At 44.1% G+C, this 25,208-nt stretch overlaps 1 protein-coding gene across 1 annotated transcript in view; it reads right to left on the bottom strand.

Annotated features, from left to right (window-relative positions):
- Window positions 1–24,378, bottom strand: part of PIK3AP1 (phosphoinositide-3-kinase adaptor protein 1) — a 118,138-nt gene extending 93,760 nt beyond the window's left edge. Inside the window, exons 1-2 of the mRNA XM_045040502.1 lie at window positions 24,216–24,378; window positions 15,726–16,142 (exon numbers count right to left, since the gene is read on the bottom strand). Of these exons, the coding sequence (XP_044896437.1) occupies window positions 15,726–16,142; window positions 24,216–24,228 (430 nt within the window). The 5' untranslated portion in view covers window positions 24,229–24,378. The remainder of the gene's footprint in view (window positions 1–15,725; window positions 16,143–24,215) is intronic.
- Between the last annotated feature and the right edge of the window lie 830 nt (window positions 24,379–25,208).

Consider the following 25,208-nt stretch of genomic DNA (forward strand, 5'->3'; position numbering starts at 1 on the left):
CCAAATTCAACTATTTAGTCCCTATGTGGGATTTTTAATTTTTGGATCATTGAGAACAAGTATCAGTTCCTCTCTGGAGTTGGGGTTGGAAGGAGTGAGGGGGGACAGCTCCTAGGGGCTGCACTTCTTCCTGGAGAGGACTCATCAGAAAATGACGCCCAGATGCAGAGAGACAGAAAGGTGAGGTGAAGAGGTAAAATGGAGTTCGAGTCCTTGGTTCTAGGCTATCTCTGAGGACCAACTGCACTCTTGCCCTTCCTCTTTGTTAACTCCTCTTTTGCCCAAGTTGGGGTCCTCTCTGTATAAACAAACAGGTCCAGAACAATACACAGCTTTCTAAGTAGACCTTCAATGAAGATAGTTCTGGCTTATCTGTTCTCCCTATACCGTGCCCCCCCAAACCTAACTGTCCACTTTCCCAACCTTCTGCCAACAGCTACTCCAGATGGGTAACTAGAGTCTGTGTATAAGAATGGCTGTCACTTCTTCCCATCTGGCCACCGTTCAGAAGGGTAGTTCAAGACTGCATCTTAAAGCAGTCGTGACAACTTGCTGATTCACACAGAGCACGTGGCCACCTCAAACCCCCAGCTTTTTTCATGTAAACCAAGGAGGCCAGGATTTTCTCTCTGCCATGCCACAATTGAATAATTCCATTTGTTTTGGTGTGTGTGTGTGTGTGTGTGTGTGTGTGTATGTGTGTGTGGAGGGGAGGGAATGGGAAGGGATGAAGTTTGAGACCTAATTGCAGATAAACACTTAGTCTTGTCAAATATTACGTGTTAGCTTGGGGCCATTGTCCCAGCCTGTCTGTGACTGTGGTGACTCAAGATTCCATCATCAACAGCAAAGCTTCCCAACTAGTCTACCAAATGGAATGGGTTACAGATGTGCCAGAATATTCATTCCCTCAGTTCTCTGCTTGGTGGAACAAAGCTTAGAGCTCTGAATCCATGTCAGTGGCTTTCAACTCTGACAGCTTTATCATCTTCTGAGTATTCCTATTTCAAGTCTCCATAGTTCTGGTAACATAGGAAATTAAATTTTTCATAAAATAAAAGTATTTCCTGGGGCTGGGTGGCTCAGTCAGTTAAGCATCTGACTCTTCATTTTGGCTCAGGTCATGATCCCAGGGTTGTGGGATCGAGCCTCACCTAAGGCTCTGCGCCGAGTATGGAGCCTGCTTAAGATTCTCTCTCTCTCTCTTTCTCTCCCTCTGCCCCCCTCCACTGCTTGCTCTCTCTCTCTCTCTCTCTCTCTCTCTCTCTCAAGAAAACAAAAGTATTTACTAACAAAATGATCATTTACGAAATTGGTCTCCATGTAAACATTTCTGCTTGCTTAATCACAGTATATATTTTTATCCAGTAAGTCATGTCTTTATTGCTTGTTCTCTTCCAGATTTAGGATTTCTCTACAACAAACTATACATGCAGTGTGATTTGGATATATACGGTTATTCTAGATTTTGGAAAAGATACAGAAATTTATGAGGCTGATAAAAGTAATGTTGGAAAACTGAATCACAAGTAAAGCCACTATCCATTGGAAAGGTTACCAACCGAACAGGAAAAAGTCCATAGGAATGCAGCCTGATAATCAAAACTGAATTATAAGAATACATAATGATTGAGAAGAGGCTTTGAAAACTGTAAAAGTCAATTATATTTCAATACAACTGTTTTTTTTTCTTTTTTTTTTTTAATTTTTTTTTTCAACGTTTTTTATTTATTTTTGGGACAGAGAGAGACAGAGCATGAGCGGGGGAGGGGCAGAGAGAGAGGGAGACACAGAATCAGAAACAGGCTCCAGGCTCTGAGCCATCAGCCCAGAGCCCGACGCGGGGCTCGAACCCACGGACCGCGAGATCATGACCTGGCTGAAGTCGGATGCTTAACCGAATGCGCCACCCGGGCGCCCCAACAATACAACTGTTTTTAAAAAGTCAAATGTGAAATAAGGAATGTTTTCTTTTGTTAGCATAAAACTGTCACAAAAATGTCCTCAACCCCTCTTGCATAAAACCCAGCAACAGCTGATTCAGTCTTTGTATGGATTAAGAATTAGCATACAGCTGAAATTATAATCAAAACTGTATTATGCAACCAAATTAACTTACTTTCTTTTTCTTTTTTTTAATGTTATTTATTTATTTTTGAGAGAGAGGGAGAGCACAGTGGGGGGAAGGGAGAGAGAGAGAGACAGAGAGAGAGAGAGACAGAGAGAGAGAGAGAATCTGAAGCAGGCTCCAGGCTCCAAGCTGTCAGCACAGAGCAAGATGCAGGGCTCAAACCACGAACTGTGAGATCATGACCTGAGCCAAAGTCAGACGCTCAACCGACTGAGCCATCCAGGCACACCGCAATTAACTTATCTTCTAAATGTTTAGTTTTGCTTTTCAAATAAAGCCCAATTTTTTTAACTTTTATTTTATTTTATTTTTTTAGTATTTACCATGAAATTTTGACCCCTGCTTAAGAATATCCACTTTCCCTGACCTTTCCCCAGGACAACCTGTCTTTAAATTATGAACTAAACTCATGTTATTGCCGTCACTGCAACTTTCAGTCATGGTTCCCTGCCCTGTCCACCACAGAAACAGGGAGAAGTCCCACCCCTCTGCTTTATCCACATGACAGGCCTTCCAAACTTGGAAGACAGTTTCCACGGTTCCAGTGAAACTTTTCTCCACAAGCTTATTTCCTTTAAACATTTATCATCTGACAGAATTTGCAGTTCTCTCATTTACTCCATTCAGTCATTCCAGTTTCCTGAGGGCCTACTGTCTGTGAAGCATTGCTGTAGGAACTGTGTATACAGCAGTGAACAAAATCCTCACTCTCCTGGGGCTCATGTTCTATTGAAGGAACAGTAAACAAAATGATTGAATGGATGGATGGATGGATGGATGGATGGATGGATAGATAGATATCCTTATATGCCTCCCATTAGAACAGTAAACACTTTTCCAGATAAGCCGACTAGATGCAGGGTAGAAGAGGAGCCTCTCCTCTGACACCAATATTTCTGTTCATAAACCTTCATGTGGCATTAACTTTTTTGAAGGTGACATTGCTCTGTTGACCACGTTTAGCTTACCTCCAGCTAAAACCACTAGATCTCACAAACCCTACTCTTAAAATATTTATTCCTTCACTGTTTCATACAACTGTTTGATTATTTTCTTGGACCCTGTGCTGAATTTTATATTGATCCTTATTAGTTTCCAACTTATCTTTAGCCCATCCTTCTAACCACACATTTAGATGAACTAAAATGTGAAACTTTCAAATTGTGGGAACATATTAATATGTACACCCAACATCACTGCTTGTCCTCAAGTTTAAGGAAGAAGCAAAATGCTCATTTTAAAATTGAGTGCTTAAATAAAGCTACTCTCAAATTTTAGTTCTAATCACTACTCTGAGAAAATGACTAACTTGCCTAAAAGCCATGGTTAACTTGGGCTCTGTGTTAGCATTAGGTAATCAATTGCACAACATTTGCCATCACTGTAAGACACACATTTTCTCCTCTTTTCCAAGATACATCATTCTTTCCTAATAGATGCTGTGAGGAACTAGCAAAGGGGCCCTCAGGATATCTCAAGTCCCCTTTATTATTCAAAGGGAGCTCCCTGACTTTGGCCTCATAACACTGGACATGCCTGGCATTAAGTAATTAACAGGACAACTGGCTGCTTAGTGGCTGTCTCCTTCGAGGACACATACATTTTGCAAGGGCAGGAAGTAAATTTACTTTTTCATCAAGTCTCCTCAGGACCTTGCAGAGTGCCACCCCCAGGACAGGCACTCCATAAACTCAATACATGTTCATTGAATATAAACATAAATTGGCTCTCATCTCCTTCACTAACTGTGTAACATTGGGTAAGCCCTCTAATTCCTCTGGGTCCTTTGTTCATTTTAAACTAAATGGGTTGGGCCAGATAATCCCAAAGTTCCCTTTTCTGATGTTAATATTCTATCTCTCCATCCTGTGGACTCTATGGCTCCTAATCCCTGTTGTCCCCTCTAGATTGTTTCCAGAGGATGGGCAAGTTGTAACCACATGAACAACCTGGACCGTGGAAGGGACAAGGGAGGAACAATGTTGAAGGGTTTCTATAGCCTCTGGGACTCTGATTTCAAGGTGAACACAAAACAAAAATAAACATTTAGGCTGCCAAAGTAGCATACAATCATTTCGGTATTACATTTTTCCTGAAAAACTTCTAACACAACAACACTTCACAATCACAGTCAGAGACCACTGGCTACAAACCAAGGCTTTGAGAAATGATAGAAAGTTCTAGAAAATGAAAGGGGGAATTTGTTTCAGAACAAATAACAACAGGTGGACTCTGTCTGGAATGCTAAATGCCATATCCTGCAACAGAAATGTTTCCCTACATTTTACATGCTTGAAAAAAATGAGTCAATAGCTAACGTTAATATTCTTCTATATGCTAGCATTGATGGGTGTCTTAATGCAAGCCTTAGCTACAACTATAGCCTCAAACATTAGCTGTACATGTAAAAGGAAACTTATTTAGTCCAAATTTAAAATTAGAGCACTTTCATTTCATCATCAGCCCCCCATCCGTTTCCTGTGTTATCAGATGTTAGAGAGAGAGCCAGCAGTCTGTTTGAGAACCTGGCAATTTGGCAGACAAAATATGCATGTTCAACCAGCATTCTTCTCAATAAGAACCTGATATGAGTCTAGCCTTGTAAGAGTGATAGGGAAGATACATACATGCAGAAGGCATAAACCCAGAAGAAAAAGTACCAAAGAATTTCCAAAATGACTAAGTCAATTCTAGAGGTCGCTTTTGAACTCTCCAGATGTCTTCACTTTAATGATCTCCTTTAAACAGGACACACCCAATTTAGTCTCTGCTGCAAAAAGACCCCCCACACCCCCCACTCATGGAACAAACAATTCTCATTGTTAGTTTCTATAATAGCATACTGATTCTTTCGTGGGACAGGATGTCATACCTGGTACGTTTTTAAGTATGGACACAGTGAAAAAGACATACTCCATCATCCTGTCTTGCTTTGAATCAACTCAAAGTTTCTCTTTAGATGCATCCTGACTACATGACACAAGACAAATCTGCTCCACGGAAATGGTTGACAATCCAAATGACCCCAGCAGCACAGACCCCTAGGAAGGATACTCTCAAGACGGGTATCTTTCTCTCTAACTGGGGCATTCGAAATGGGCCCAAGAGCAAGGAAAATGGACAACAATCCGTGGACGCACCTACACAGCCAGTCATCCATCCACCCACCATCTATTAGGCACCTGCCACACATAAAACAGCGTTAGTGGAGACCAGTATTTTCTTTAAAAACATAAACACAGTGAAAATGAAATAGCCTCCAAGGGTTTTTTCCCCACAGAAAAGGCAATTTTATCAGTTTTTGATTTTGCTTACTGTTCAGTGTCTTGGAAAACCTTCAACCACTGTTTGTCTAAATTTTACTAAAATTGCTAAATTAGGAAGTCTTCTGCTCAAAAGTCCATATGACAAGCCTACTGTGGTTTCAGTAATTTCTCCAAAGTGTAAAGAGTCATTTACAGCATAAATCATCCTATTTCATTGGCCGTCTCAGACACACTCTCAGTCATGTGAATGGCAGTGGAAACTAAATCGAAAAGCTGTCAAAACACCCTGTAATGATAGGGAAATTAACAAACCCATTTTGTCATGCATATTTGCCCTCATTTCCCCTGTCCCATTATCTTCCTATAGACTCACATTCATAAATTTGCACATAGACCATAATAAACAGTACATGTAAAATGTTAGATACACACATTCTTTCATTCCCACGCATATAATGGCATCATGTTATATTCTCCTAAGACTGAACTTGGGGTACTGTCCACGAACAGAAAGCTATCATTATGTCATTTAAGGTTCTGTTGTGAAGGAGAACTTGTTAGCTGAAATAAAACACTATCTTGTAATGGGGTTTTGAAAACTATCAGCAACGCAATGTAAGCCGTGTAAAACCACACACAGTAAAACCACATACAATTTCACAGCTGTAAAAGTCTCAGATGCCAATGTGTACTCCTCCCAGCTTTTTAAAAAGGACAAGAACAGATGCAGAATGACCTGCCCAAGGTGGCAAAAGAAGTCAGTATCAGAGTCTGTGAAATATACACTCATATTCTCTCACTTCTTGTCATCAAAATTGTAGTACCCTAAGACATCAATCCAAATTTGATTTGACAAAAGTTAAAATATGACTCAATGAAAGTAGCAGGCATTAGCCCATACAGGGTGAGTGAAGGTGCAGACATCACAGAAATAACACAGACCAATACCATAACACTCCCCCTAATCCAGAAGATCAACCCAATGAAGCTGAGAAAACGGGCAAGGAGTTTATATAAAGGAATTTAACCTGAAGTCCAACCTGTTTGGATTAGCTGGGTACAAGTCCAACTCCTTCCTCTAGATCCATAAAATCCCCATGACTCCATCATTTTTCTCTTTTAAAATGCCTAACTGAAAGTAAAACATGAACATGGTAGAAAAATGGAAACATGGGAGAAATGTCTGAGACAAAAAACCCTCCATCCACCCAAAAGCAACTACTATCAAAAATTTCTTAGACAGATACCATATGTTTTCACTCTTATGTGGATCCTGAGAAACTTAACAGGAACCCATGGGGGAGAGGAAGGAAAAAAAAAAAGAGAGAGAGAGAGGGGTTAGAGTGGGAGAGAGCCAAAGCATAAGAGACTCTTAAAAAATGAGAACAAACTGAGGGCTGATGGGGGGTGGGAGGGAGGGGAGGGTGGGTGATGGGTATTGAAGAGGGCATCTTTTGGGATGAGCACTGGGTGTTGTATGGAAACCAATTTGACAATAAATTTCATATATTTAAAAAAAATTTTCTTGGGGCGCCTGGGTGGCTCAGTTGGTTAAAGCGTCCAACTTCGGCTCAGGTCATGATTTTGCAGTTTGTGAGTTCAAGCCCCGCATCGGGTTCTGTGCTGACAGCTTGAGCCTGCTTCAGATTCTGTCTCCCTTTCTTTCTGCCCCTCGCCTGCTCACACTCTGTCTCGTCTCTCTCAAAAATAAATAAACACTAAAAAAAAAAAATTTCTCATGTATCCTTCTAGGAAAAAAAGCTCTCTATGCATATATGGGTATAAATATAACTTTTGCTTGTAGATACATATATATATATATACGCAAGCACCCTGATTTGATTGTCTTCACAGAGGCTGCCACAAGCTCATTCTCACTAGTCCAGATGATAAACTGGTCATTTCAAGGACAGAAATCCTGTTGTTAATCAAACCTAATGTTGTCTTAAATGACACTGAACTTCTGGAACCTGGGAATGCAGCTAAATAGCTAACACAATGTAGAAATGGAAGAAAGGAAATAAAAAGATAAAGAGGTGTTGTATACTGACCAGCACCTGGCAGATGCCCATTCAGTACTTTCTGAATGACTGACCAAATATATGAACGAATGTTGAAACCAGGATAGGCATGTTGTTGATACATACGACATTCAACACATTAAAATATTAACTGATAGGGCCCTAAATCTCCAAAACATAAGCACCCTTCTTGATCTATACCATCCAATATCGTAGCCACTAGCTACAGGTGGCTATTGAACATTTGCGATGTGTTCTCTAAGTGTAAAATATGCACCAGATTTCAAAGACTTAGTACTTTAAAAAACTATAAAATATCTCATTGATAATATTGATATTGATTATATGTTGAAATGACAATATTTTAGATATATTGGCTTAAGTAAACCATATTATTAAATTAAGTCACTTGTTTCCTTTTATTTATTTCTTTTCTGCCGCTACAAGTAAACCTTAAATGTTACGTGTGGCTCACATGACACATTTCTTGGATAGCACTGCTCTAAAACATAGGCACCATTACAACAGTGACTAGGTCCATCCTTCCCTGCTTTATCCCAGCATAGGACTTTGGAAATAGTAGATGCCCAATAAATACATACCAGGTGAAAAGCTGTTTGTGGTATGTAGATAAGGCCATGAGTAGGCCTTGGACTACATGGCAGGAAACCCTTGCTCTCATCCTAGTTTTATGGACAAGCAGCTGTGTGACCTTGGGCAAGTCATTGAACCTGCCGAGGCCTTGTTTTGCTCATCTTTAAAAAGGACATGATAACAATGTCTTCCTTATAGGAAAATTGCATGGACCAAATGAAATAATGTCTACCAAAATGGGTAAAAGAGATGTCAGGTCCCTCCTAAGTTCTAGTATTCTCTACTACCAACAGTCCCAGGAGAAGCAAGATGCAAAAAACACGGAAAGAACAGGTTAAGAAACTAATGGATGAAACTCCTGTATCTAGCATTTCCATTCTGGCACATGACAGAAAATCGAGACAAAGACAAGTGCAAATAAGATTCTCCCAGGAATGGGGGGCGCCTGGGTGGCTCAGTCGGCTAAACGTCCGACTTCGGCTCAGGTCATGATCTCACGGTCCGTGGGTTCGAGCCCCGCGTCGGGCTCTGTGCTGACAGCTCAGAGCCTGGAGCCTGCTTCGGATTCTGTGTCTCCCTCTCTCTCTGACCCTCCCCTGTTCATGCTCTGTCTCTCTCTGTCTCAAAAATAAAAATAAACGTTAAAAAAAAATATTAAAAGATTCTCCCAGGAATGGAAACTTGAACATATATCACTCCCTCTTCACTGCATCTCACCAACCAACCACAGCTGACAAAGGGACTTGCAGATACGTTCCTCAAGAGGCCACAGAAAGGCTCATGAACTGGGAGGAGACAGCCATCTCTGGGTGGCTGACGAAGCAGCAGGGGTGGCCAATTGCCCTATGCCACCTGGGGCTCACAGCTCTGTGGGAAAATTCATAACCCTGGGAGGGGGGGGTGCCTCACAGGCCTCAGGGGGAAAGTTCCATGGGCCCAAAAATCTATTAGTCCTCACTAATTGCTTCAGGAGTAGCTAGGGGCATGAACTTACCTTTTTCTACAAGGCAGTCAGGGTACCTGGCAAGGGAAATCCAAAGGGCCCTGGGACAGGCTGTGGCTTGTTAGTGAACACCAGGATGGACTTCAGCTATCCCAGCCGGGGATCTTCTTCCCCAAATCAAAGATTATTGTAAAAAGGGAAGACTGTATTGAAGAAAGCATCCTTCTGCAGGAGGCATTTAAGGAGCCTTCAGGAGCCAACTGCAGAGTGGTTAACCCACAGCAGAGAAAGAGCAGTCCAACCACCCACAGCCTTGAGGCAGAAGAACAGCAGAACAAAAATAGTCCATTTCAAGAGGCCAAAGGTCAGTTCTCCCCTCGGCCTCTGCAAGGAACCACAGAAGCCCCAGAAGTAAATGACTTACCATCGGTAAGGCCACCGCACTGAGGAAAGCAAGGAGGGTGCGGTGACTTCCCCTTAGCTACAAGGGTCTGACTCTCCTCCCTTCTCTAAGGGCTGCTCCCTGTGACGCGGAAGCGAGTCTCGCCTTGGCCAAGCTCTGAGCTCCTGAGACGTGTGCCCCGTGACTTGCCTCGAAACAACCCACAGGGCCGGAGCCACTGACTTCTCCTCTAACCAGAGCACTAACAGGGCACCAGGCATGGAGCAGAGCCTCCAGAACATGGCTGTGCAGCAGAACCAACAGCAAGGCTTGTTGAAATTCACGTTCTAACCCCCCTGAGATTCTGGTTGGGCAGCTCTGGGGTGGGGGCCCACGCACGTGCACTTTAAACACAGCGGAGGGGCAATGCCAATACCCAGCCTCACTTGTGAATGTGTGGTCTAGCGAACTCGGGGAAGCTTCACTGTCCCTGATTCTTCCACAAGCTTTCTTCATCCCTCTTGTCTCCACGTGGAAAAGAAGGGCGGTGAGAGCAGACTTGGGGGAAAGCAAGGCAAAGTGGAGAGCCTGAAGGTTCTAGAGTCTGAAGGCCCTCAGTTCCAAAGAGAGCTGTTCTTGGTCTTTACGCAAGTCAGTTAACCTCTCTGAACCTCAGTTTTCTTATCTGAGGAATGGCAATAAAACCATCTACCCACTCTGGGTCAGGGGGTTGATGCACATAAAGTGTCCGCTGTATTACACTTAATAACAGTCACAGAAGCATTCGTGTTATTATTAGCTCTTTCAGTAAGGGGAAGGAACAGTGCATGGCAGCTCTCCATGAGTATCTCTGCAAGAGAAACTGCACATGAAAATAACTGACTTAATGAGGCATAAAGGGAAAGAAAAAAATTAAACTATAACAACAACAAAAAACTGTAATAAGAGGAGCCATGGATTCAGGTCACAGGGAGACGCATGGAGCAGGCATGTCGTCCCATCTCTGGGAACTCGACAGAGAGGAGACTGGGGGCATTGATAGAGACTTACGAAGATTTGGGCACAAGTCTGCAGGAAGATATATTGCAACATTATTTATAAAAAGGGAAAATTGGCAATAACCTACAGGCATTAAAAAAATTTTTTTAAACATTATGATGAACATATGTTACTTCATTTCAGAAAAAAAAAGTTCCTTTTTCATTTCAGGAGGAGATTTTGGAATCCGCTTGAAGAGCTGAAAGCATTTTTAAATATCCAATTGTTTTTCTTTTAAACTCCAGTATGATATTCAGATTAGAACATTCATATCAACAAAGGAAGGCCAGAGGTGGGCATCTAAATTTTCCCCGTGGAAACAAAAGGCAAAATACATTATAATTTTGGGTACCATCAAAACTTCTAAAGTACAGGGGCGCCTGGGTGGCGCAGTCGGTTAGGCGTCCGACTTCAGCCAGGTCACGATCTCGCGGTCCGTGAGTTCAAGCCCCGCGTCAGGCTCTGGGCTGATGGCTCAGAGCCTGGAGCCTGTTTCCGATTCTGTGTCTCCCTCTCTCTCTGCCCCTCCCCTGTTCATGCTCTGTCTCTCTCTGTCCCAAAAATAAATAAAAACGTTGAAAAAAAAATTAAAAAAAAAAAAAAAAAACTTCTAAAGTACGAACAGCATGAGGATGGATGGGGAGAGGCGAAAAGAAAACAATGCATATAAAGAAGCAGATAAGGTCTCTGGTGGAACACTGGATAATATCAGAAGAATTAGGTTTAGTGCTTCCCTTCCCTCTACATGCACACACATACACACATGCATGCAACGATGAGGATTGTGGAAATAAAACTCAATATCACCTATCAAGCCCTTTCCCACGCAGACTAACAATCTATTTTTATATTCCAGTGAGGTCTGCAGCAAAGAATAAAGCTCCAGTTAAAAGAGGAAATAATTTCTGTACTGTACCTACGTTTTCTCACTTCCTTATTTTAAAATAATCGCCCAATAAATCAAAAAACAAAATCCAGAACAACAGTCCAGTGTTCTATGTACTGGGTATGTATCACTGCAGACATTTTGGAACTACACAAAATCAGCTCAAGTGTTCTGAGTCATTTGCCATCTTCCTGGAAAACTTATAATGATATATTACAGCACTGGGGGCTGGAACAAACCTTCCAAATCATGTGGTCCAACCCCATCATTTTACAGATGTAGATCTTGGGAAACAAACTGGCTGCTCCAACACACCAAAGGCTCTAATTAAAACATCTGCTCAATTTTAAGGTGGCTGACAAATTTGAAGAGAGGGGTGGGAAATAAAATAAAACCTCCAAAACACTTTTTTAGTGGAATAGTAATGATGATCAGCAGGCCTATTAAATGAAGAAGCAGTAAGGATTGTGATGGAAGTGTACCCCCACTCCAATGTCAGGACCACTTATATCTGGAAAACTGAAATTAAAAGTTGCCAGAGCTCACACATCACATCTGGGAGTACGGGCAGAGGAAGAGAACTCCAGAGCTCTGCCCTGAAGTCTATTGGCCTAAGCACCGAACACTGACCTAATTTTGTACTTAAACTGACAGGTATCCAGGAGTCGCCTCATGTGATGGTGCTTCTATTTACAGAATAGTGAAGATTTGAGAAAATGGCCTGTGCACAACGGAGGGACATGACCACTGACCTGGCAAAGGAAGCGGGGCTTGGACCCTTGCTCACATACTCAGTGGACCCTTGACCAGCACAGCATCACTTGGGCACTTGTTAGAAATGCAGAATGGTGGGCCCCCCCCAGACCCCAAGACCTCCGGATGGGCATACTGTGCATACTGTGCATACTGATGAGATCCCCAGGTCCTCCCACACATGTTAAAGTTTGAGAATTGCTTATTTAGATAACGTGTTGGCAAAAGAAGTGTGACTACCTATAACCCCATTTAATCTAAGTTTCTAGAATAATTACCTTATTACCAATTCTACTCTCTAAAGCTTTTGATCTTTAAGCCTTACTTTAAATTCTAAATGGTCTAAATTTTAGCCTAAATTTCAAATGGTCTCAGCAGATATCTTAGCAAGTAGTCATGTTTTTTTCAAAAGGCATACATGCTGGGAGCTTTACCATTTTTAAGGATTACATTTTAAGGATTATAAATTAAGGTCTTTTCTTCCTGCTGTTTTCTGCTGAGGTCATAGTAGGAACATGACCAGTATTTCTTCAGGAGGAAGTTAGAAACCTTGGAGAGACCTGTTGAGGAGGAAGACTGTATTCAGAACAGAAATGTGTTCCTGGTGAAAAAGAGGAATTTCATGTAAGGGAATTTTATGGCCAAGAGGCTGTGAAGGTCACATGGTCCAACCACGGTTCCAAAGCTGAATCCCTTTAGGCCACATCTGCAGTCTCCACTCACATACTTCCAGTGATGTGGAACTCACCACCTCCAAAGTCAATCCATTCCATCTTTGCACAATCTAATTGTTAGAAAGGTTTCCTGAAATTTCTCTCCCTATAGCTTTCAACAGCCCTATAATCAGTAACCCCATAATTATGGTCCCTACCATCAATTTAACCCCATTATCAATTTTCCATTACAGTTCCCACTGGGATTTTTCTTTCTTACACATTTCATATATTTATTTCTATGAGAGTAGAGTATGTGTAGTAGAGGGGTATATGAAAATTTTATCTTTTGCTTTTATTTTGAGGCACTTTAGGAAAACCTCATGTGTATAAGAGAAGTATTGAAATAAATTATTTTGGGGTGTCTGGGTGGCTCATTCAGTTAAGTGTCCAACTCTCAATTTCAGCTCAGATCATGGTCTCACGGTTTGTGAGATCAAGCCCTATGTTGGTATTGATGCTGACAGCACAGAGTCTGCCTGGGATTCTCTCTCTCCCTCTCTCTCTGCCCCTCACCCACTCGCACATGCATGCGTTCTCTGTCTCAAAAATAAAGAAACATTTAAAATAAAATAAATGATCACAAGTTATAGAGAATATAACTAAGGACATAATTATATAAGAAACCTAGCTTGGGGTAGTACTGTTCTTCAACATTGTTTTAACTGGAAGCTTCCTGAGAGTCAAAGCAGGTATGAAATGGGATAAGAAGGTGAATGCTTCAAAATGTTTGAGACTTTTGCCTGGGTGGCTCAGTCAGTTAAGCGTCCAACTTCAGCTCAGGTTGTGATCTCCCAGTTTGCGAGTCCAAGCCCCATGTCAGGCTCTGAGCTGTCAGCACAGGAGCCTGCTTCAGATACTGTGTCTCCCTCTCTCTCTCTCTGCCCTTCTCCCACTCACCTCTGCCTGTATATCTCCCTCTCTCTCTCTTAAAAATAAACATTAAAAAAAAATGTTTGAGACTCTCTGGCCTTGGGGAGTCCTAGATTATTAACTCTGGAAAGTATAGTAGATCAAGTCTAATTCTGCCACTTCTCTGCCGCTTATGGAGAAGAAAACTGAAACCCAAAGAGGGTAAGTGATTTGCCCAATACTGGGCATCCAGTTAGCAGCAGAGCCAGGCAATAGGGTGTCCCTACTCCTCTTCATTGTCCTGTTTGGCATACTGCCAGACTCTGAGTCTTGAGTCTGCTACAGAAGTTTTCCCAGCATAAAAATCAGAGCACCACATTACTGGGCCAAGCAAAAGGCTAAGCGTACCTGAAAAGCAAACCCAAGCCATCCTGCACACACAGGATACCTCAAATCCCAAAGTTCACAAAGTCTAACACCAGATCAGAAAGTTATACTGGAGCCATAAGCCATCCTACTTCTTTCTCTTTCCCAGAATTCCACTTGTCCCTCCATATCCATTGATTCTGAACCACAGAGTTGCCACTAAGAAGCTTATTTTAATCTCCCATTAAAATAATCTCTTTCTGATGACAGGTTAGTTGTTCCCAGAACAGAAACACCACTGTGAAACACGTCATTTGTCCTGAAACACTTAAAGCTAAAGGTTCATAGCATACTGAACCAGAGTCATTAGTAAAAAGTAATGATTATAGGCAATCAATTTCAGGCACTACACATTGGATGCATTCAAACAATATTAAAAGAATCCTTTTTATCATGTAGTTTTTAAACTAACACCACTGGAATTTTTATTTTTAAGTTGTTTGTTTCTTTATTGAGGGAGAGAGAGAGAGAGAGAGAAGAGAGAGAGAGAGAGAATGAAAGTAGGGGAGGGCAGAGAGAGAGGGAGAAAGAGAATCCCAAGCAGGCTCCACACTAGCAGATGCAGGACCCAAGCCCACGAAGCCCATGAGATCATGAGCTGAAACCGAGAGCCAGATGCCCAACCGACTGAGCCATCCGGGCGCCCCCACCACTGGAATATTTTAAAGAACCATCTGTTAGATTACGCAGCATGAGATGCCAGTGCAGTGCCAATACATCCATGGAGCGCTGAATGACTGGCCTGCCCACGAGATCATAATGGAGCACTGCACTGACCTAAGCACATCCACAGAAACAACCATTTGTGTTTCAGTTCTTTGTTAAGTGTAGGCAGATCAAAAATCCCTCAAAGGGACGACCTGCAATCATGCAAGATTGAATTATGTGCTTTTTCTATCATTGTGTCCTTCTGAAGTCAAGAAAAGCAAACCCTAGAAGAATTAGTTATCCAGGCCCCAGGCATTTCAGGTGAGACATCTTTCATATTAACACTAGTCGTATTACAAATTAGCCAGGATCCCACGATGCTGAAAGATCTAGTCCTATTTATTGGTTTAGAGCTAGCAGCTTAGTCCTAGATAAAAAGTATCTAGGAAGCTATATTAGCTTTTTAAGGTCACTGAGTATTAGTGAATTCTTGATTCAGTTCATCGAATGAGATGGGGTGGATGAGCCAAATTAATGCCCAAGTCATAGCAGGGATAATTGAGCATAGTTAAATCAGCCCATAATTTTCCAGGCTTCTTGGCTGGCCTCAGGTATAAGAGATCTCAAGTGGCAAGAGAACAGAGATAAACACAAAGCCCACTCATAGCCCACAGTGGGGCAAAAATAGAAAACAAAAGAGGAAGAAGAGCTGTGACAGGCCTCCATCCCAGAGCACGTCTTCCGTTACTGTTAATTGGAGTGTATGTCACACTTCCTGGGGCCACTGAAATCATTAGCCCCGGCAGAGAGGATCGGAATTGTCCCACCTTAAAAGGAGAAACAGGGCAAAAGACAGAAGCTAGGCTAGCGGGAAACTGAGAAGGATATTTCTCTATAAACACGTTATCCGAAATAGCACATTTTCAACAAAAATCTTAAGGTCAGTGACAATAAAATGGAAGTGGCTTACAAGCAGGAAGTCTGTGTCATCTGAAATGTCTGGTGGTGGGGGGGGCCTGGACTGGTCATTGTTTTAGGGCTTGCTTATCTTTACTTGAGAAGACACCCTTACCTTCCGAAATGGCCTTCTTCACGGCCGCCACGTAGGTCTCGGGCTCGTCCTCGCAGGTGAGCTCCTGCCAGTGCGCCCAGTCTGGAAAGTAGTCCAGGAACTCCTCGCTGTCCTGCACTCCACAGAGCAGGCGCACCACACGGTGGGGGGGATGGAGGGCTCTCTGCAGCAGGGGCAGCAGGGCCGGCTGGCAGAAGCACTGCACCAGCTCCGCGGACAGCAGCACCACGATGCAGCGTGAGCTGAGGAAGAAGTTCAGGTCCTTGGCCGAGAAGGAGGCCTCGGGGCTCAGCCTGTAAGTCAGCGTCTTCTGGCTACGGACCTGCCGACTGGACAGAAAGAGGTCCTGGAGGTACTGGCACCATTCCTCGGCATCTGGGCCGTAGACGATGAGGATGTCACAACTTCCAACCGCCCCTGAGAAAGAACGAGGCACAGAAGCACGTTGACATACCTGCTCCTTTAGGGCTCCCATCACTTGCGACATAAACCACCCAGACCGGGGTCCTGGCACCCACAATCTTTCATAGTCTGCCCCTGGCATAGCTGTCAAGCCTCTTTCCCTACTTAGAGCCTGTGTTCCAGCCCCGTCTCTGCCCAAATATACCCTGCCTTTTCAGATCTTTACATAAGCCGTCACTTCTGATGCGTGCCCTTCCATCCACAGCCGATGCAGTATAAGATGGTGACGAGGAGGGGGAGGACGACAGCAACAGCAAGCCCTTTGTACAGAGCTTACTAGGTTCCAGATGCTCTTCTAGCACACTGCCCAGCAAACTCATTTAATTATCACAGCAACCTTGTAAGGTAGGTAATACCATTAGCCCCATTTTACAGATAAGAAAACTGAGGTGTGGCAGGTTACCTAATTTACCCAAGGTCCACAGCGGCAGAGTCAGAACTTGAACTCAGACAGTTTGGCAGAAGAACCTGGCTCTTTCCTAAATGCAGTGGTTATAAGCACAGGTGTACAATCAGGTGGCCACAGTTACCATCCTGGCCCTGTGAATTATTAGCTGTGCAACTTTGGGCAGGTTGCTTAAATATTCTAAACCTCAGTTTATTTATCAGTAAACGGAAATACAATGGCAATACTTGTCAGTGTTTTGTGAGAATTAAATTAGATATTTCATATAAAGTGTGAAGCATAGTGCTTAGCATGCGGTAAACCCCCAATAATGGGTACCTGGTGTCATCATCCTCACATTAATAGAAACCGTTAGGGGCGCCTGGGTGGCGCAGTCGGTTAAGCGTCCGACTTCAGCCAGGTCATGATCTCGCGGTCCGTGAGTTCGAGCCCCGCGTCAGGCTCTGGGCTGATGGCTTAGAGCCTGGAGCCTGTTTCCGATTCTGTGTCTCCCTCTCTCTCTGCCCCTCCCCCGTTCATGCTCTGTCTCTCTCTGTCCCCAAAAAAATAAATAAATGTTGAAAAAAAAATAGAAACAGTTAATGTAAACAGCAACCGTGGATGAATTAATGCTTTGATCAACATAAAACCATTCGTAAAGTGTCGCTCACCATACCTGTCTGTGACATAGGCTTCCTTCTTCTTCTCATAAAGCATAAATGCCAGAAACAGAGCCCAAAGCCTCAGAGAAGCAGGGAGTTAAAAAAAGCTTCTGGGAATCGCTTAGCTCCAACTCCTCATTTACAGATAAAAGAAACATTTCATCTGAGAAGATGAAGGGACTTGCTTCAATTCAAACTGAGCCTATTAGTCACAAAGCCAGGACTGAACCTCAGGTTGTCCCCTGGTCCCCTGTCCAGTCCTCTCATCTGTCCACCTGCTACCTCCCATCAGGGATTCTGTCAAGAATTTTATGAGTCTTAAAGCATATCTTCCAACTACCCAAAGTTCAAAGAAGCTTGTCTCTTCACATAGCTGTTACTACTGTTGAGAAGCCTCATCGCCCACTAACTCAACAAACTGGTCTCTGAGTTGGAAGGGGTGAGCACAGAGGAATCGCTAAGCATCCTCAATACAATATGATACAAAACAATACAACAGGGATCCTTCCTCCCACTCAGTGAAGGCTCAAGTCTGGTGAAGCTTGGGAATCATCTAAGCTGGGGATTGTCACAATTAAACTACCCCTGGGCCACATTTCACTGAGTGGTTCCCGGCAGAAAGGCCAGAGGAGGGACTGGGGCAAGACCTGAGGCTGTAAACGCTGAAAACATCACGGGACGACTCCCCTTTCCCGTCCCATGAACACCATATTCAGAGTAAAAACAATGACATCTAATACTAACCCAACACTGTTCTCATTTCCCCCAGGATAATGCTACCAAAATTTTTAAAGTAACAAATCAAAAAAAGTTTGTAGTTTCTTTTTGGAGTGTCTGCTTTTCTGGAGCCCTCATCCATTGCTAACATAAAACCCAACAGACTCGCAATAGGAGCACATTGATCAGTCAAGGAGTACTTTTGAAGGGGAGGTGTGCAAATTTTAGAAGAAGTCAGTTTAGAAGGCAACATGGAAAAAAAAGGGGGGGTTCAGTCAGCAATTCTGATGACACCATGGACCTTTATGGCTCTACAGAAGACTCAGTTCTGAGCATCGTCTATTTCCCCAACTGTGAATAAAACCGTCCATCTTAGGCATGCTTCCACTGGTCCCAAAACTCAAGAAGATTAAACACAAAATTTTAATGTATAGAAGGCAGGGTGACAGCCTTCCATAAAATGAAATCTTTGCTGATTGATCTTTTTTTTTTTTTTCCTGTGTAACATAGTTCTTTGTACCTCATTGGAGAAATAATTTCAGGACTATGGAAGGGATAATATGGGCAAAGCGCCAGAACTATGGAGCTCACCCTGAGAAAAGTAGATTTAAGGCATCATAATACTTTTACCTTCTTTCCGCCCCTCTTTTCTACATGATTGACTTCTCCTCTGAGGTAAATGTTCTAAATGTAGGGGCGCCTGGGTGGCTCAGTTGGTTGAGCATCTGACTTCAGCTCAGGTAATGATCTCACGGTTTGTGAGTTTGAGCCCTGCGTTGGGCTCTGTGCTGACAGCTCAGAGCCTGGAGCCTGCTTCAGATTCTGTGTCTCCCTCTCTCTCTGCCCCTCCCCTGCTCATGCTCTGTCTGTCTTTCTTGCTCAAAAATAAACATTAAAAAATACATTTAAAAAAAAAAGTGCAAAAGTAAAAAGCAGTAGCCACTAATACCCCCCCACCCATGCAGACAAATACACTAGCAAATATCATGTCAACAATTTTTACAAATGGGCTAGAAGGAGAATAAGATCTCAGACAGGGCTGGCTGTGGTCTCATACATTAGCGATGAAGCCACTGGTGATGTTTCCAATAGATGGTAAGGAAATAAGGAAGAGAGAAGAGAACTTCTGAGAACATAATAAGTACTCTTTCGATGGCAACTCAGCTCTTGGAGCACTGACTGACTTAGCAGGAAAGCAGCCCTTCTTATAATCCCTTGACCCCGTGCCCATGAGCAATGTATGCCACTTCTATGAGGAGACAGCGATCCAAAGCAAACCAACAATTTCAAATGACAAGTTCTGGGGTCACTGAGGGAGCGAGTATACTTTACACCCTGGATCCTGCCTCACTGTCACCTGCTCCTCTGTTAACAGCACAACGCAGTATCTACTGGGCATTAATAGACCTCTAGTCATTAAGGAAAGTGTAAATATTAATAATCAGGGAAACTGGGTGAGGAGTATATGAGAACTCTACTATCTTCACAGTTTTTCAATAAATCCAAAACTTCTAAAATAAAGATTTTTAAATACAAATTAAATTTAAAAAGTACTTAAGGGGTTAAGCTCTTCTATAAGGAAAACATACAGAAAATGTCTCATCCCTGGGATTCTGGTGTTACATTTGGCAACCCCCCCATCCCCACCCCGCGCACGCGCGCGCGCACACACACACACACACACACACACACACACACACACTCCTCTGAGCAAAAGTACTTGAAAAGGAAGTGGTTAGTGTTTCAGACTCATTAATATCACAGCCTACTTGGTCACCCACTTATGGTGTGACTTGAGACGGGTATACAAAGTCTAAGCAAATTTTGCCTCAACGTAAATGAGGACAATGAAATCTATCGCCTTCTTAAATTTTGCTCTGCTACAGAAACTGAAGCTGGGGAAATTCTAAAAAAGTTCCAAAGTGGAAGTTAAAGTTCCTCCACAATGTGCTAGATAACAACACAGGACCAAACGCTTCATCAGCAACTCTCTCTTGTATGGGGAACAGCCTTTTCTTGAAGGATAATTCCCTTCCTGTAACCATAGATCACTTCCTCACATGTGCCAAATCAATTCTTTCAGTTTTGTTTGTTTATTATGAGAAATTAAATACATGGTCCAACAGGAGTCCATAAATCCTAAACAGGGGTGCCTGGGTGGCTCAGTCGGTTAAGCGTCCGATTCCTGGTTTTGGCTCAGGTCATGATCTTGTGGTTTTGTGGGTTTGCACGCCACGTTGGGCTCTGCACTGACAGCGCAAAGCCTGCTTGGGATTCTCTCTCTCTCTCTCTCTCTCTCTCTCTCTCTCCCTCCCTCTCTCTCTCTCTGTCTCTCTGCCCCTCCCCCCACTTGCACTGTTGCTGTCTCAAAATAAATAAACTTTAAGAAGATATTTTTTTAAAAAGCAAAAGAAATACAGTGACTGAAAGAGAGGTTCCTTAGAAAGATTCAGAATCCACCTGAGAAAAGAACAGGGAGGAAGTGCCAGGGAGCTTTTCAAATTACCAGTCCAGACCATTTTAGTCTATAGGTGATTCTGGCTCCCTGTTCATCTGTCTTAATAAGCACCATACTGAAGAGGGATGTGAACTAGGAAGGTGACTAGGATAAGGAGGGATCTAGATAATGATTCATGTGAGGAGCTTCCAGACTCTAAAGGTTTCAAGTTCAGAGACTTGACAGGAATATTAAGGGACCTCAAGAATCAGATGAGAATTAAGATCACAAAAAATTAAAGGTACCTTCAAACCCTCTTATCTTCTAAGTCTAAAGGTAGTAGAAAAGTCTGGAGATGAGAGAAACCTCAGAGAAAAAGAGCAGGAAAAGGTATGCAAGCTTTCTTCAAATATCTGGAGACTGGCACATGGAGGAAAGGAATCTGGTCTTCACTCAGCCACAGACTTGGTCACTTCGGAAAGTCACTTATGGCCTCTGTGTCTCCTCTCTCTCTTGTGTAAATGCAAGAGATGCCATCAGGAGCATAGAGATATTCCAGGGTAGGCTCATTCCATTTTATTTTATCTTGCTTCTCAAGCTCTTTCAAAAACAGGGAGCCAAGATTCTCCTTGATTTCAGCAAGCAAAGATGTCTTTCAAAAAATAAAATCCTGGGGCACCTGGGTGGCTCAGTCGGTTAAGCGTCTGACTTCGGCTCAGGTCATGGTCTCACGGTTCGAGATTTCCAGCCCCGCGTTGAGCTCTGTACTGACAGCTCAGAACCTGAAGCCTACTTCAGATTCTGTGTCTCCCTTTCTCTGTCCCTCCCCTGCTCCCTCTCTCTCTCTCAAAAATAAACATTAAAAAAAATGTATTAAAAAAATTATAAAATAAAATAAAATACTAATGCTTACCCTTTAGTAGAAGGAAATTTTTTTCAATATATGAAATTTATTGTCAAACTGGTTTCCATACAACACCCAGTGCTCATCCCAAAAGGTGCCCTCCTCAATACCCATCACCCACCCTCCCTTCCCTCCCACCCCCCATCAACCAAGTAGAAGGAAATTTTAAAAGACCACACAATTCAGCCTTCAAAAGGAATGTCATGCTGAGACATGCTACAACTTGGATGAACCTTGAAAACATTACGTTATATGAAAGAAAACACAAAAGATGACATACTATATGATCCCATTCATACAGAAGTCCTGAGCATGGAAATCTATAGAGACAGAAGATAAAACATAGGGCTGGGCAGGAGGAGGGAGTGGGAGGGTGATAGCTAAAGCATACAGTTTCTTTCTCCCTTTTTTAAAATTTCTATTTCATAATCTGTACCTCCTTCACTCATTTCTCAAAATGAGTTTCTTTTTGAGGTGATGAAAATGTTCTAAAATTGACCATGGTGATGCTTGCACAGATCTGTATAGATACTAAAAAAAACACTGAACTGTATACTTTTTGTTTGTTTTGTTTTTAACTGGATACTTTAAATGGGAAAATTGTATGGTATGTGAATTATATCTGAATAAAACTGTTTAAAATAAAAAGGAGGAGGAGGAGGGGAAGAGGAGACGGAGAGGGAGGAAGAGGACAAGAAGCAGAAGACCATATGGAAGAGTGCCCTAGATGACTCCAGACCCTACAGTAGTTTGGCAAGAGATAGTCGGGTCTCACTACCACCATGGACCCTTGTACCTCCAGACCTCAGAGAGCCCCAGGGACCCCAGAGGCCCAACTCCTACTTACAGAACCTAAAGTGGGTCTCACCACAGAGTGTGCTGACAGCAAGAGAGTCTGAAGCCCTAACCATCACAGATGTCTGCAGAAGCCACTACAGAGCCCATAAATAGCCCCAGGTTTGGCCACTGGGTTACAGTCCCCATCTTCTGGCCCCTTTGGCCATGCCCAACTGGAATCATACACATAGGCCACTGGAAGAAGATTTGCTCTGTCTCCTCTGTCCAAAGGTTCTCTCACTTTGCTGCTTCTTGGACTTAACAGCCTAGGGCCTGTTCTCAGCCACGGCAGGAGGTGGGAGTTTCACTGACCTCATCTCCTACTTCTCCCCAATCACCCACCTATTCCACCACTTGCTCTCTGTTCCTTAAATACACCATATACCCCCATCTATTGTTCCTCTGAATGGAGCACTCTTCCCCCACATGACCCCTCCTTTCAGATCTTTGCTCAAATGTCCCTTTCTCCAAAGGCCTAACCTGGCTACCTCATTTAAAATTATAAACCCAACAGTAGAGGGTAGAGTACCCCCTCTACTGTTTTCCCACTGCTCTTAATCATATCATGTGCTTTCCTTATTAAGCACATTGCCTGCTTTTCCCCCGCATTCCATAAGCTCCATGGGAAAATGACTTGTGCCAATTTTGATTATAGAATATACACCTGACACCTAGAAAGTGCCTAGAAACCACAGGCATGCAACAAATATGAGCTGAATGAATGAATTTCCTCTAGATAACTGCTTCAGCTTTCCTATGTAACTGTGGACTATGACCTCACTATTACCACAATACAGCTTCTTCTAACCTCCAGAGCCCCAGTTGAGAGCCAGAAGGCTAAAAGCTAACTGCTTTCCCATTCCCTTTAAAGAATGAGCTTATATTACCAATCTAATAAAACTGTTACCATTGGCCTTCTCTCCTGCTTCCAAAACACCATTAATTAGAAGGCTGAACCTCAGGGGATATGGGGAGAGCTGGCTCTTCATTCAAGCATCTGCCCACATCCTTCAAGAACAGTGTCTTCTCCTGCTGACTAGATTTTAGTTTTCAAGGGGCGTTTACATCCTGTTTATACATGTTATCTCTACTAAAACATGATAAAGTGGTCTAAGAAAATACAAGTAAACCTATTTGCCAACATGGTAACTCTAGTCTTCTCATTTAGTAATTCCTTGTTAACTTACTGATTTCCTGTGCAAGACTGTAAACTCCCTGAGAGCAGAGACTCGGCTGTCCTGGTCACCACTGAGAACACACTTAGGGGCACAATAACCATTACAGTGCATAGTAAGTGCTCCTTAGTCATCTTTATTCTCTTTTTTTTTTTTTTTTTTTTTTTAGTCATCTTTATTCTTATCATCACTGTGTGGTTGGTCCTGGATATCAGAGGCTAGCATTGACAAGTGTATACACCCATGAATGACAGAAGAACCCAAAACTAATGGAAAATGACTCCTGCCACCTTTCGATGGGTAGATTACCCAGTGGCCTCCATTCTTCCCCATTCCCCAAAGTTCTGCAAAGACACAAGAAAAGTAAAGCCAAAAGAATGTTGTTTCTAGATTCCTATCAAAATTGCAGATGAAAAACAAAAGCCTAGGAAGGGCAAGTGGCCCAAGCCACCTTCAATCACACAGCGCCCACCAGGGACAGCCTGAGCGCCCCCTATTGGTGCGGTGCGGCCCTCAGAGAAGCATTTCCCAGGCGCAGACAACGCGGCTTGTTTCTACTGGACGCCGGTTCACACAACTGCAAGAGCCGGGGAAACGACCCTCAGAAGCAACTAGAGCCAGTGACGGCGGGAGAAACGGAGACTTAGAAGACGGGAGACAGGAGAGGTGCAGATGGGGACTGAAGAGAATCGCGCGACAGGCCGGGAAGGGGGATGTGGGAAAGCCAGGACGCGAGGTTTGCGCCGGGGAAGCGGGAAAGAGCAGAAAGCACGCGGGAAAGAGCAGGAAGCGCACAGTCCCGCACCGACGTGGCAGAGCCGGGAGCCGGGTGGCGCTCGGACAGCTGTGGGGGGGCGAGACGGCCAGCCAGCGGGGAGGCTCGGGAGAAGGGCCCGGGCCTGCCTACGCACCTGAGGCTGCCATGGCGCGGGCGCAGCTCACCTGCCCCGCTCGCTGCGTGCGCGGGGCCGGGCCGGGCGGCGTCCCGGGGCGCGGGGCGGCAGGGGCGCCGGCTCGGCGCAGCACCAGCCGCCGCTCTGGAGCTTCCTCCACACGGGCTGGGAGGGCCGGTCGCGGGGGCGTGTCCACAGGGCCCGCCCCGCCTGCGGGGCACGGCCCGCGCGGCACCTGCACCCGCGGCCGTTGGGGAGGGGAAGTGAGAACCCCCACCCCACACTGGCCGGGCCGCGGGCCTGCTACCCGCCCGGCCCTCGCTGCTGTGTCCCCAGGAGGTAGGGGGCGTCGCGCCACGTGCGCCCCACTCGCGGCGAAACCAGCCCGCCGGCCACCAAAGGGCAGCCCCAGCTGAAGAGAGTGTTGGGGGAAGCGGGGGGAGAGGGGAAGGTTGACCTGCCTCAGTGACCTTGGGCGGGGGTGTATCTCAGCACAGCTGGCCAAGCCGTCTCCCCATCCCCTGGGGCTTTCTCCCTGAGCTGCTACCAGGGCAGGAAAGGGGAGGGCGCAGGAAGGGGAAGAAGCACCTTCCCTGGCACCTGGCCCTGGGTGCTTGGCGTTGCCCTTGATTACCCTTCAGTGACTTTTCTGTAATTCCTTGGACCTGGTCTCCTGATGGCACATAAGCATTCATGATTATCTCCTATGGTAAATGCATGATACAGTTCCTGCCTTTCATGGCTTTGAGATGGCACCTATGGCTGTCTTAATGTTTGAGCTGAAGAAACAAGCCAAAGGCCTTGAGTGGATGCCCACAGGGAGTCAATGCTCCCCGAGGTTCCAGCAGGCCTGAGTCCAGAGCTAGAGCTCTCCATTCACCCCTGCACTCACTTGCCTGCTCTTTGCTCTCCTCCCTTTGCCTGCTTCTATAATTGATCTGAACCCTTGGAGTTCTGTGCCCTTGGAGTCCTCAAAAATGCAGAGTCTAGAAGACAGATCCAGAGAGCGGA

This window comes from Felis catus, chromosome D2 (assembly GCF_018350175.1).
Source record: "Felis catus isolate Fca126 chromosome D2, F.catus_Fca126_mat1.0, whole genome shotgun sequence".
NCBI lineage: Eukaryota > Metazoa > Chordata > Mammalia > Carnivora > Felidae > Felis > Felis catus.